A 14,934-nucleotide genomic window follows, 5' to 3' on the forward strand; every position below is an offset into this window, starting at 1 on the left:
GCGCATCCTTCCTGTATACAATACAAACTTTTGCCTACATCTTGTGAACAATCTGCCAGGCTGTTTTGAACAAATGTGCATAAACTACATACTTAAATCTTCATAAATGAAAAGAACATATGACTTTACTGTTAAGTGCCATTGTCTCTCCTTAAACTCTGCAGTGTATAGGCTATGCGGCCGTTAGTCCTTTACAAAAGCATTAAAAATAAATCTTAAAAATAAAATGATATAGGCTACAGAAAGCGAGCAACGAGTGCTCCCAAGCTGTCATTCACTTCAACTGTAGCGCGAATGGCTAGAATGCACAACGCTGCAAATCCAATGTTGAGGCTACTCTATTATTATTGAATTTCATTAGTTCCACTTATTTATGCGCGTTTGTTCGGAGGAAAGTGAGCAAGACACGACAGTTACGGTATCATGATTATAGTTAAATAAGATGAAAGACATAGGCTATACTATAAAGAAATTAGCTACATTTATTTTCAAATTAAATATCACAACACACATTTATCATTCAGTCTAGTGCGTTTTACATATAATGTAAGCGCAACTTGTGTAGATTTAAAAAGGCATGACTGCTTCAATTTGGTGTGTATTTGTATACTTTTACCATCTAATCAATCTCAGCATGCTTTAATTTGGTGTCGCTAGACGTTTGCATCACTAAGGTTAAATTAGCCTAAGTCTTTCTTTGGCCTGCGCTCTGGAAGTGATCTGTTAAATCTAATAAACTTTAATTACTAAAGCTAAAACTATATAAAAACTAAATAGAAATGTGTTCACAAAATAAAAATGAAACTAAAACTAACAAAATTATTAATGAAACTAATAAAAATGAAATGAAATTTTATTGCAAATTTGAAAATGATATTAAAATAAAACGAATTTTAAAATGCTAAGCTATAATAACCTTGGTCTCCAGCAACATTTCCAGTTTTTGTTATTGTTAAATTTTTTTGTTTTCTGCAGCGACTCGGGAGCATACCCTTTTTTCTGGCTGAAGCACATTTGTTTCAATCTATAAGAATAATCAGTCTACACCACCAGTCAAAAGTTTTAGAACAGTAAGAATTTTAATGTAGTTGTATTTTTTTTTTTTAAGAATTCTCTTCTGCTCACCAAGGCTGCATTTATTTGATCCAAAGTACAGCAAAAACAGTACAATTTTGAAATATTTTTACTATTTAAAATTGCTTTCTATTTTGAATAGATTTTAAAATGTAATTTATTCCTGTGATCATACATAGCTACATTTTCAGCATCATTACTCCAGTCTTCAGTGTCACATGATCCTTCAGAAATCATTCTAATATGCTGATTTGCTGATTATCAATATTTAAAACAGTAAATTTTTTGCAGGATTCTTTGATGAATAGAAAGATCCAAAGATCAGCATTTATCTGAAATAAAAAGCTTTTGTAACATTATACACTATTCCATTCAGTATAATTTTTATAAATTTTTTGGGAAAGAAATTATAGAAATTAATAATTTTATTTAGCAAGGATGCTTAAAATTTATCAAAAGTGATGATAAAGGCATTTATAATGTTACAAAAGATTTATATTTCAGATAAATAGTGTTCATATCAATATCGGAATTATATCGTATCGACCGAAATTAAGAAATATATCGTGATATAAATTTTGGCCATATCGTCCAGCCCTACTTCAGTGCTAATGCATTAGCAGAAAAATGTGAATTTTTTGCCTAAAATGATTAAAGGTACAATATTTCATAGCCTACCTATCTGATGGTCTTTATTAAAGTGAAAATGGCCAGAGTAGGCTCATGACTTTATTTTAAGATATTTAGTGATTCTAATTAATTCATTCCAGCTCACCATTTTGATTAGTCATGGACTCTCAGAAATGAGTCTTAATACTGATCAGTACCAGAGGAGTTCATTGAAATCTACTGAATAATTCATCAAAATGCTTTTAAAACCTGAAATGGCTTCAGAACCCTTGATTTAAATCATCATATTACATATCCAGGTCTGATTATAAAACGTTGCCCATTGCAAAAAACACTTCAGAACCTAAAGAGCTTTATCAATAGTTTAACACTCTATGATTAAAGAGATTCATGTGGTTCCATCAGTCATTGTGGGTCAGCTGTTGCAATGCATTATGGGATTGTCTTTTCTGTGAAGGATGCAAGCTATGCTGCCTTAGAAGAATCATAATTATGCTGCCTACCTTTTAAAACAGCCTTTCACTGACATTATAAGCAGACTTAAACAGTAACAATAAAACAGCTGTGAATATGGTCCATATACTATAAAACAGGAATATATTCTAACAAAGACAGAATGCGAGAATAGAGTGAGAAAGGGAAAATAGAGAGCGAGAGAGAATGCGGAAACTCTCGAAATATCCAATATCCACAACTGTCAAGCAAAGCAATGCTATCTCCTATTTCCTCAGGCAGCAGCGGAGACCACCTCTCCCCTTTCGTGATGGAATGGCATGTTTTGTACCCTCATGTTGAACACTTTCTATTGATGGTGGTCTGATATGTCAACACACTGATGCATCTCGTAAAGGAACAAATAATTTTTACCCGGTTCTAAATAAAGAGCTACACAACGGCAGACGCAAAGTTCCTTTTCACTTCCATCTGGATGAGCTTGTGTACCATGGTCAAATGAATGCTGTTGTTAGTGCTTCACTGATTGGCTATTCAGCATGATTAGAGACTTTTCAAAGAGAGGTGAATGATAGGGAGGAAAAAATCTGCAGAATATGAGCTGATTTCCTGAAGCTGTGAAATCAGGCAGATTGCTGTGGATGGAGAGGAAGGGATGAGGGAAGATAAGGCCTCGGGACCACGGGGGCGGCACGTTTTGATAGACTATTGTGAAATCTTAAACTGACATATTTACCCCTAAGACCTGACTTTAGTGTCGACCCATACCCTCAATCCTCAGTGCAAGATGTCTGAGCATGTGGATATGTACGTATATGTGAGTGTGGACTCATCTGTGCATTAGTGACGGCACGAGTGCACTACAAAGGCCATAATATAAATAAAAAATCATTAATAATTAATAAATAAATAATACATTTGTCATTTTATCCGTTTATTTTTTATATAAAATAATATTTAAATAACAAATAAATAATTTAATAAATGATCATTAATTTTAAACACTTTATATAATTGAATTTTTAGATATTTTTTCTATTTTATATTTAAATAATATAAACGTGTTTTTGTGAGATTAATTAAAATAATCAGTTCACACACACAAAAAAATACATATTAAAAAAATAAAAATCAACAAACCACAAATTAAACTTTTATTTTACAACTATTTTTAACTTGATATATTATAAAAAGATGCAATCCCGCACACTATCAATACTTGCTGAGTTTGTGTTGATTTAATTTAATATATTAAAAATTAACTCAAGAATACCAGACCCTGAAAAAAACACATATCATGGAACAGTCAAAGACATCTGAGATTTTAAAAAATGTTAACAAAATATGTAATTAAAAATAAAAAGCATACTAACATAATTCACATCTCAATGCCACATTAAACATTTTTTCTGTCTACAAGCAATCAAAATAAAACATGTATGTGTCTGTATTTTTGTTTATGGATAAACACATTTGTAGCTGCATGAATAAATTGCACGGCTCTAGATCTTTTTAAATTCTGTGTGTTTTGTCTTGTGAATTTTGCCATGAAATGCTATACCCCAATCATTGTGCATTTTACAAAGGTTCCTCCCCCTCATCATCTCTCCAAAGAGAATGAAACGGAGAGACAGAGAGAGAAACGAAGGCAATCAAAAGAAAAGACAACCTGAGGAAAGAGTAAAATCACTGACATAATTACCCAGATTAGGCTGGAAAGAGTAATTGCAAGATAAACCCTCACGGATGTCATCTCGATGTGCTCTTTGTGGCTTAATCAGAGACACTACAGTATCAAATCAATATATGCTAAAAATGTAAAACAGTTTGTGCTAAAACAGGAAAGCTACCGAGGGAACCTGTAGTTTGTGTTATAAAGTTTTACACTAATCACCCAGGCCTCCATGTCACATGGGTTTCACTACGGTCAAGCCTGGGAGAAATATAGTATTGACAAATATAGAAAAAAAATCCCCAGAATGCGAGTAAACTCAGTTGTGATTATATTTGAGTGTTGTTAAGGGACCGTAGCCCTAGCATTCAGTGCACTCTCAGGTGATTTAAGGGCCATGGCTGTGGGGTCCACTTTGGCTCTCTGAGGCCCCCAGGCCGGCATAGATGACCTTCACACTGCCTGAATCAATAGCAATTAACTCGAGCACTATAGCCAGTGGTGTTTAGTAAAAAAAAAAACAAAGTTCCTAGTACAACGCGGCCTGTTTGCAAACACAAAAGCACATTAAAACATAAGAGTTTAGACACATATAAATGATATTAACAATCCGCATGGCAAACCGTGCATATGAACAAAGTATCTGAGCCAATTATCAACATATCAGCTCATCCCACAATCATCCGATCTCGTTATTTAATTTAGCATTACTGAGGCATGACCTGTCGAGGTACTTTTGAAATGATCAGGGCCGTTTGCGCGGAAATTAGGTTTTGCATTTATTAACCAAACAAACTCATTTTCTACATTAATGACTTAAGGAATTAACATGCAAAACGAAATCTCAGCACTAAATTGGCAAGACACATCAGACGATGCGGTAAAATGAGTTCAATTACCGCATGAAAACAGGTTTTACCTGTTTACACAGTATTAACTTTATTCTACTGTGAGCTATAACAGTATTGCAGTTTTCAAGTTGGGAAGCTAAAGGAAAACATTTTAAACCATCATTCAGACATAACAGATTTAAAATACTAAATCTCTTAATACACAACAGATGGCTATGATATTGGCTTGGAATTATACTGTGCCTTTCTGTGCAAAGGCGGCATGTATTAAGTTGCTTAAAATGTTTTAATTAAATTTCTATGAAATAATGAACTACAAATACTAATAAGCAATAAATGGGACTTCGCTATATTGTGAATATACTGTAGTTAAAGTCATAGCCAATGAGTTACATACAATACAAAAAAAGATGCAAAATTGTAATACTGCACAGTGTTAATTAGAATCCGTGCTCTATAAAGTATACAGCGCTTTATTCATCTCTTTCACATCAAAAATGTCATTTTCTTTGTTTAGAAGATAATTCATGTCAGTCAAACTCACAAAAATGAGAGAGGAAAATACACATTCATATTCATGTTAATTTATATACATGTTCATATTCATGTTAATTAATATACAGGCTTTTATATAATATAAAATGATGTGATATAACATGTTTAGATGATAGAACAAGGAGTATCTGAAATAATATTATGTGTATCATTTTATAATACCAATCAGCTTGTAGAAATGCAGAACATTTAATGAAGGGGTCATATCATGAGAAATCATTTTTAAATAGTATTTTTAGTACTTTTAAATAGAACAATACTTTATAAATAAAATTATTTCTCATTACATGACCTCTTGTTTTAAATGTTTTGAATTTCTACAGTCAATGAATCTTCCAGGCTTGAAATTTACAAGCACACAGTCACATTTTCTCAATCTGGAAAAAAGAGGTGTTTGTCAGGGTTGAAATGCTGAGTGTGCATTAGAGAAAATCTGAAGTGTATGTGTACTGACAGGAGGACAGCGTGGTGTGTGGCAGCAGCTAGTTGTCTGGCCCGAGCAGCAGCTACAGGCTTCTATAGAGCAGATAATAGATCTGGACAAATATCAGGTAGTAGGATGTGCACTCTTGGCAGAGTGTGGGTTTAGAGTTAACACAAAAAAAAAATCCGGAACATGTCTATGTAGTTTAGTAGAACTATTAGACATCTGACTATCAGTATAACGTCTCAGCTGGTGTACCCAACGACTCAAGGCCTGTTTACTGGCCAAGTCAAGAGCTGGTTGAATCAGGGTGCACAGATTTTACCAGGAATTTCTTCTGTGTCTTCTATACAGTTTAGCTAAGCAGCTTAGCAAGCATCACTAATAATTACAGTGTGCTCTTTTAAGTGTTAGGGTTGTCTAGTCATTTCAGTGTTTGGTTATTAGTTCAGACATGAGCCATGCAAATGAGCAGTCCAGGTGCACGCGGATGTGCATGTGTGTGTGTGTGTGTATGTGTGTGTGTGTGTGTGTGTGCATGTGTGACACTTAGAAAGCTGACTATTTTGCCTTGTGGCATAAGTGTAGTTGAATGATAATGTTTAGATGCACTTCTAGTCAGTATCAGAATACTTCTCATACTCGCTCTTCTCACAAACTCACTATAACGCGCGGTGACACTCAGTCTGATGCCCTTGCAGATGATTATGACTGACATTCACGGAAAATGAATGTGCAGGAGGTTGATTTACAATCTGTATCTCTAGCAATGGATTGTTAAACTGCTGTATTTGACTTTTACATTTGTCTAAAAACACTGCACAAGGACAGAAAAAGATATCATAACATGTCCTCTGACAATACAAAAACAACTGATGTCAATGTTTGCTACGTCTGCACTTTTGTATCCTCTTGAGACTCATTTTTGTTCTCGATAGGGAACATGAGCCCAAAGTCTAAAATTTAATTCCTCATCTATTTGCATTGAACTTTACATTTGTATATCAGACATTTTTTCTGCAAAGCCCTAAATGACGAAAATCACAAGCAGTTTATCATAAAGGTGCCAACAATTATAGCTTTATTACAGTACGGAGTATACAGAAGCTAGTTTTTAAAAAACAAATAAATAAGAAGGGCTTAAGAAGCTACATTTGTAATATTGTTGTCAAATGTTATTGGTGATTTGATATGTTATAAATGTTATCTTGACAAACAGTTAAGGAGCTGTAGTTGCGTAACTGTAAACAGCAGTCTCCACCTTAAAAATAAAAATTCTTTATTGCTATTGTTGGTTCCATGAAGAACCTTTAACACCCATGGAACCATTGCACAAAAGGTTCTTTATATATACTTTATTCTCATATATACTTCATATCTACTTCTATTACAAATGTGATTATCTAAATATGTTATATGGAGTAAAAAAAGAAGAAGAAAGTGTAAAACAAAAAAAAAAGATAACAATGGTTTCTTGTAATATTATACACATGAATGAAGCCCAACAGAGAAACCAGCTCTCATGCCAACATAATAAGCAATCTGCTTTGCTCAGTGTTCACAGACACGCTGGAGGTCCTTCTATTACCTGGTTACCTGGAACCCCTGCGTTCCGGCCCATATGGAGCCCTTCAAACATGCAGCCACAACAGACTCGAGCAAAAGATCCACAACCAATCTCCTGTCATCTACCAAAGCCATTCCGCTTCATTTTTCATGCGAATATAAATCTGTCTGCCTATGATATCTGAAGATCTGTATTTTATGAGCGGATGGCCTTTTTCCAAGGTATGACATCATCACGGGTTTGACTCAGACGCAACACTCCCCAAACCCCGGAGAACATCAGCTTCCATACAGCAACGTGCTGAGATATTAATGAGCTTATATTTTAACTGATTATGTGAGAGCTAATCCGCTGTTTACAAACAGCAGCAGATGGGATTTTACAGGTGAGAAGCTAAACAAACTGGCGTGACGGTGATTGTAAACATTCCTTTTTTTTATTCAAATGTTGCGATTGAAATTATACCCGCCTCTCTGTTTTATTCTAAAACAAAGCAAGAAATTAATTTTAGGAATCCGGGCCTGTTATGGTAATATGAACAAATAAAGGAAGGGTAAAGGCAGCTAACTCACCCCTCTCACATGTGCGGGACCAGTAACCGGTGCCTGTGCAGTCACAGATAAAGCGATTCCATCCTTCTTTGCACACGCCTTTGTTCTTGCACGGATAGCTGTCGCACTGTTTGCCTGGCATCTTGTTGCAGGAAGGTTTGATGCCTGCACCGTTCTGGTCCTCAGCGATCTGCCTGATGTCCTTACTGCGACCGTCAATGAATAGGTCCCGAATGCATCCCACATAGCCGTAGTTTAGCATGGCAGTCCACAGTTCAGTGGGAAGGATAAGGCCGGCCCGGTTATCGGGGAGGCCGCCCAGGTACATGTCCCCCTCCAGGTCCAGGATCTCATTTTCGCCACTGGCGGTGAACGGAGTGCGACGGCTGTTAACAGATATGGTGCCTGGGAAGAATCAAGAGAAACCGAGATTATATGAGCCATAAAATACATTCACACAGTTATTGTTAGTGGTCTAGTAACGTTACAGTTAGTTTCTTGCCGTTTAGGTTTGTGCGTTTAACCCCCTAAAATGTCGCATTTCAGCGCGTTTCAAAAAGGCGGGGCATAGAGGAGAAACATTAATGTACAGTATGTGGAAAATAATGTGTTTTTTAACTTTAAACCACATAAACACATTTCATTACACCAAATACACAAAATAATGTTCTTTTTAGCAGCATCATATGACCCCTTTAAAATAAAAAAAATAACTAAAGAGTAATATTAACAAAAAATAATAAAAATTACAAATTGGTATTACATTATTTTATTAATCTGCTTTAAAATTATGAAAATATCTATCTATCTATCTATTTTTTTAAACTAGCTTCTGTTACCAAATGTATGATAAATTGCTTGTGATTTTTCTCATTTGTTATTTTGGGTTAAAAATGTCTGATAATAAAAGGTAAACTAAGTTAAAAATAAATAGATCAGAATTTTAAGAACAATTTGATTATAAGCTACTGGATGTATAAAAAAAATAAAAGCTAGTTCAGATAATTATTAAATACTATAATAGTATATACATAATGCTAAAACTGGTTAGGAAACACACACATATATATATATATATATATATATATATAATTTATATTATGAATAATGTATTCATAATTTGTAAAATATAAATACAAATACAATAAAAAATTTAATACATTAAATAAAATAAAAAAAAATGTATGTGGAGAGACTATAAACTCTAGACAAACTAAAAGTACTGTAAATTACTGCATTGCGTAATCCAGCAGCGTTCAGACTACGACAGTCTGACCTCTGTCTATCCTGTCCACAAGAGACAAAGATAGGGATGGAAAGACTATCCATAGAGTAAGTGATGGAGGGAGTGGGGGACTACGAGAAGATTATTTTCTATTTATGACCTCATGGGGAGTGTGTGACTTGTAAAGCGGCGTCCCTCATACAGACACAAAGATGTAAACAATGCATCCCATGTGGGGAACCAGGGATCAATGGGAATAATCTCTTCAGAACTGACACCAGTCCAGTCACCCACATGGCTCTGTCTAAAACTTCGCATTATTGATATCCTACAAGACCTCCCAAGGGCCCTGTGCTATGAAGTGATATGGAGTAGTCGTCGATCGATTCAGAAACAGAGTGCCAGAGATTCAAGGGCAATGAAAGAATGAAAGAGGTGAAGGAGGATACAGAGAAAGATAGAGGGGATAAAACCTAATAGAAAGTTCTGTCAAAGTAGATGTGAAATGAAATGAAAATGTCAGCCTGCTTTGGACTAAATCTGTCCATTATTGGTGACTAACCACTGTGCTTTTTGTTTAAAGCTGTTATCTTTGGGCTGCAGAGCTTAACGCCTATGGAAAACACACAAGCAATTACAGTATCCAACCGATTTAATAATGAAACAAAGTGGGAGTTATTCATGTGCTCAGTTAAAAATTGGTTTTAAAATGAGATACAATTTATGGGCAATGTCTTTATTTCTTAAGAGCACATTTCCCACTTGGGAATCGATTTTAAAGACTTTTCCTTGAATTGCATTTATAAATGTTAGTAATTTCTGTCACAAATTAGATGTACAAAGCCATTTTCAACCCTGTCTCCTACAGTACCTTTAGGTCTATTTCATAAGGCAAACGAAGCAACAGCACAACCACAATAGCAGGTTTGCTTTGTGCTTCTAACAAATGGTTTTCCTACCATAAATATTATGGAGTGATTTTAGGTTACTATATTGAATATTTCCTTTATTAGCAGCCATATAATATTCAGCAATGTACACAGAGCAAAAAAATAGGCTTAGCACTAGGGATGCACGATATATCGGCCACCATATCGGTATCGGCCCATATCGGCTCATTTTTTCTGTTATCGGTATCGGCCTGATAAGAAAATTTGGCCGATATCTTAAAGCCGATAAATAATGCATTATTTCCCACAAAAACACTAATTATACCTACAGTACATTTCTCCTAAACTACACTGTAGTACTGTAACCTGTTAACATAAGCAACAAAAGCTAAATAAATATATAATTTCCATTTAAAAATTTATAATAATAATATTATTATTATTTTTTTTTTTTCGAATTTCTCATCTGTTGGAGGTTTAAAAACAGACTGGATTTTGAAAAAAAAAATCAAAGGCATTTATTAAATGTGTTAAGCATGGAATAAAGAATGCACTTAAGTGTGTGTGAGTCTATTCGTTTGCGAATCCACACACTGACCTGATCTTCCATCTCGTTGGATGTCCACATGATACCAGGCCCCGTCGTTCACCTTGTTCTGTGTGGCTTTCACTTTGATAGTCCCAGAGCCCATGTCCAGCAGCAGGTACAAACTTCCATCCAGAAGCTCTACTGCAAAAAAGTCCACTTTTGTGTTCTTTTGGCTACGGGCATCCTTTCTTTCCTGTGGCTTCCCGTGGGTGAAGAGAATAAGGCCGTTTGGTTCGGTGGTACGGAAGTCGAAGGATATGGAGCCCATGCGTTTGGTGTTCCACTTGGGTAGGCTGATGTAGGCCTCGGGTGTCTCGAACGAAATGGGGTCCAGGGTGGCCACGTTCTCGCACTTGAACACCACATCTCCCTGGATCTTCATTTTGGGATCCACGATGCGGGCGAGCCGGGAGAGCTCCAGCCTGATGTCATTGTTTTTGTAAACAACCTGTGCGGATGTAAGCAAAGAATCACTCAATGATGATGATATATGAGATATCTTTATCTGGCTTTCGAAGATAATGAATATAAATATGCAAATTCATTTTTTATGCTGGATGCTAAATAGAGAGACCAGGAAAGGTGACTTTATTCAAATACGACCTGTGATGATACCAATATGCCAGGCCACTGCCTGCAAATGACTGTCTCTCAATGGTAATTGACTCGGGCTGGTTGTGGGTCTGGCTTTCTTGATAACTATGGTAATGGGTTGACAAAGCTGCAATGGTTCTTTCTGCCACAAAAGCTCTGAGGAAGCAAGTCCTGCCCCCTGCCTGCTTCCCAAATCTGACATTGTGCTCTGGGTCCTAGAGCCTGTCAGTTGAAACCAAGACAACAGCCATATGCTCTGAGCAAGTGCTTAGTTTTATTTTACTTTTATCCAATACACATGTGCGCTTAAATTGAAATACTGATTTTTTCTAATAAAGGGATACAAGGAGATATTTAAAAGCAAATGATTTATTAGAATGAGTTAAATATTTCTAGTTAATTATATAACATTTATGCATAATGTGGGACTAAACAAGCCCGAAGTACATCGGGACTCTTATTTTGAAATGCCTATACTATTGACAGCTTTTCAAAAACATGAGGGAGACAAAACGAAGGAGGATTCTGGGACTCTTACAACCATCTACATCATACGTTAATATGCAAACAAAATAAATACTACCATAATTCATCAACAGTAGATCATAAGCAATGTATTGGTATAAATGCGCTGTATTCTGAAATGGTGAGCCTGTAGAGCATGCAAAAGCGCCACGATTTTACTTTTAAATGTGCAGGGCTCATATTTATATAATTAAATTATAGCCTAAATAATCACATTAGGCTGTTTAGCGATTCCTTTTTTTCCATCCCCAAATTTAAGACCTTTTAAAATAATAATTAAGACATTTGTTACATCATTTAAGACATTCAAGCCTTTTTATGACCTTGCATTTAATAAAACTCAGCAGAGACTTTTTTTTTATTTGCATTCACATGTTCCCAAATATATTTTACAGTTTGCACAAATCTATTTTTAGTCACAAATGCAAGTGAAATGCTCACAATGTTGATCCCTGTTGGTAAAAGGCCATCTGGGCTATTTTTTGCAAATTAATATGGTTGCTATTTCTCTGCCATACTAATGTTGCACGGTCTGACCATACATTACATTTAATACAGATTAAACGGGTGTAGAGCGTACTGTACCTGCAAACACCGCAGAAATTCGCCGGGGTGTGAAATTGCCTGCTTTAGCTAATTTCTCCTGAATAAAGAGATCTTTTTTGGGTGTACATTTTAGAACATCACACTGTTGTTGAGCGCAAGCAATCGACACAAACGCTCCAGCCCTGATATTACAGTTAATCCTGGACATTGCGGGGTGTAAATCAAACATCCTCTCAGGTGCAGGAAGGGCAAAGCGGAATGGAAGGATTGTATTCTGTTTCTGCAGAAAAGCCACTGAGATTTCCAGGCTTTTCTCCTCTGCTGTGTTTCCTATCTGATAGATCATAAATATCATTCTCCCTCAGGGGGATCCATTTCTCAGACAAAGCCATACGTTGGTTCCTCAGATCTCATACAAACATCATCAGTTTTCTCCACAAGACTAAAACTGCTAGCTTCAGTCTCTTATTGTTCTTTCAAAAACAGTATTTCTCCTCTATAAACCATCAAGGTGCTGTCAGATAGATTGACGTACACTGGCTCTGTTAAAACTCTAACATCATGAAGGAAAGAATCAGAGAAATTTAAAGCACTTATTGCACTGTTGTCTAGAAACTGGAGACTATATTATAGAATCCCATGTCTGAAATACTAGCATGATGGTACATCATGTACTGTATAGACCGTTTTCTTAAACTATATTATATTATAATTGAGATTTTCAAACACAGAAACAATATAATACAGAAATCTTTTTTTTCTTTCCCCAAATAGATACACTACCATTCAAACGTTTGGGGTCAGTATGTTTGTTTTTAAATATTTTTGAAAGAAGACTTTTATGCTCACCAAAGAGGCATTTATTTGACTAAAATACAGTAAAAACAGCAATACTGTAAAATATTCTAATAATTTAAAATAACAGTCTTCTATTTGAATAAATTTTAAAATTTGTAATTTATTCCTATGATGGTAAAGCTGAATTTTCAGCAGCCATGTTGTTACATTATGCTGTACATCAAGTAGAACACATCAGAACATACGGTAAGAATCTCTAAATAGAGGATTCTGGGAATGGAGAAAGAGAAAGAGAGAGATTGTATGCTACCCACAGAATCCTCGCAAGCATCTCACAGTCCCAAATATGATTCTGAAGACTTCAACATGACTGAAAACTGTCAGACATTGATTAGACAATGATTGCTGTTATTTGTAAAATTTTCATTTCTATTTATCCTGTCTGGTGCATTTTTCATCACCTAAATCAAGTTTCATCTTGCAAATTGTCCACAACACCAGGGGCAGCCATAGTGTCTGACACAAATTGATACTCTGCAATTTGGTCCGTTCTATGGCATTGTCATTTTGATGCGCTCAGGCGGCCCATGAAATGTCAGCCAGTTAATTCAGCTGATGAGCCGCTCAGAGCTGTGAAATATTCGTACCCTTCTCAGAGTCTTGATTCTGTAACCGAGCTTGCAAATCATATTTCAGTTGTCCAAACTGTTAAATCTCTTTGCAGAAATATTCTTTAATTGCATTAGTTTACTTTTGGAATGAGGTGCAAACCATAGCGGAAAAGCAACATATGTCACTCAAACAAAATAAGCATTTCAGGGGAGAACAAATATTTGTTCCCCTGGGAGAAAAGAAGGGTTACTTGAATAGAGCACCCATAGAAATCTGACGTTTGAATATAATGCCAGGGCTTTATCTAACAACAACTGGTATGTTGTTTGCAGGAAAAGCAAGCAAGTGTAACTGAGACATAATCTATAGATAGACATGAGAAGACTCCAAGAATCTGTCTGTGTGGAGCTATCTCAGCTTTATGGATTCGGCCGTGAGGGAACGTAAGGATTGACTGGTTCCAGACACAGAAAGAAATTTGTTTGAGTGTGTGGATGGACTAAAAATTTCATCAGGTTGTTCCCATTCAGTCAGTCACGTTCTACGTTACGTCAGTGACTGACGAATTGGGATCTCGCCCGAGAGCCCAATCACCTTTAAGTGTTAACTAAACATGCCAATGACAGTTGGCGTGCGTGTTTCGCCACGCGCACCCCGCCCTGCAGCGCGGGTATAAAAGGAGAGCGCGTGCAAACGCACATCAGCTTTTCGCTTCGGAGCCGAGCCTTCTACAGGACGAATCTCCGCGAGTGTTCGAGAGAAACAGCTGCCGTTGGTGTGACGGCGTATCAGCGGGGGTTGCCATCCAGGCTGCTGAAACCTCGGCGGGCTGCAGCTTCCATTCTGCGGTCTCGCCGCGACCTCCCCTGGGCGCTTCAGCGCTTTCTCTAAAAGAGTGTTTTTCCATCTAAAAGAGCAATTTCTAAAAGAGCTTCAGGAGCGACGGGCGTATTTTTAAAGATGGCTTCCCGCTCGTGCGTTTCCTGCCTCCATCTGAAGGTCATGATCACTGCCTCTCGTGCTTGGGCTTACAGCACGCTGAAGCAGCGCTCATGGATGAGTCATGTTCTCAGTGCGGGAAAATGACCATAGCGACGTTGCGGTCTAGATACCTCCTCATTAAACGGGGGGGTATCCCCCTTGCCATGCCCCGCTATAGCTCCTCTGGTTCTCGGAGGGCTACTTCGGTTCATGGTCAGGGAGACCTGAGGGTGACGGTGAGAGCTTCCCCGTCGAGTACGTCTCCGCGGGCCTCTCATTCCTCAAGCATGTCGCACCACCTGGTGCTTTCGGACGAGTGTGCTGGGTCCTCGGACAGAGCGGGGTCCAGCATCTTGTGCGGGGCACAGGCAGAGGACAGGATGTCGATCGCTGCATC

The 14,934-nt window shown here is 36.8% G+C and overlaps 1 protein-coding gene across 2 annotated transcripts in view; it reads right to left on the reverse strand.

The window, feature by feature from the left end:
* Positions 1–14,934, reverse strand: part of nrxn3a (neurexin 3a) — a 316,731-nt gene that overhangs the window by 214,589 nt on the left and 87,208 nt on the right. For both annotated transcript variants that reach the window (XM_016269700.1, XM_016269699.1), the window contains 2 exons: positions 10,491–10,929; positions 7,799–8,182 (listed from right to left, as the gene is read on the reverse strand). In XM_016269700.1, coding sequence (XP_016125186.1) covers positions 7,799–8,182; positions 10,491–10,929 — 823 coding nt within the window. The remainder of the gene's footprint in view (positions 1–7,798; positions 8,183–10,490; positions 10,930–14,934) is intronic.

Source organism: Sinocyclocheilus grahami, unplaced genomic scaffold, assembly GCF_001515645.1.
Source record: "Sinocyclocheilus grahami isolate Dianchi unplaced genomic scaffold, SAMN03320097.WGS_v1.1 scaffold54.1, whole genome shotgun sequence".
Classification (NCBI taxonomy): domain Eukaryota; kingdom Metazoa; phylum Chordata; class Actinopteri; order Cypriniformes; family Cyprinidae; genus Sinocyclocheilus; species Sinocyclocheilus grahami.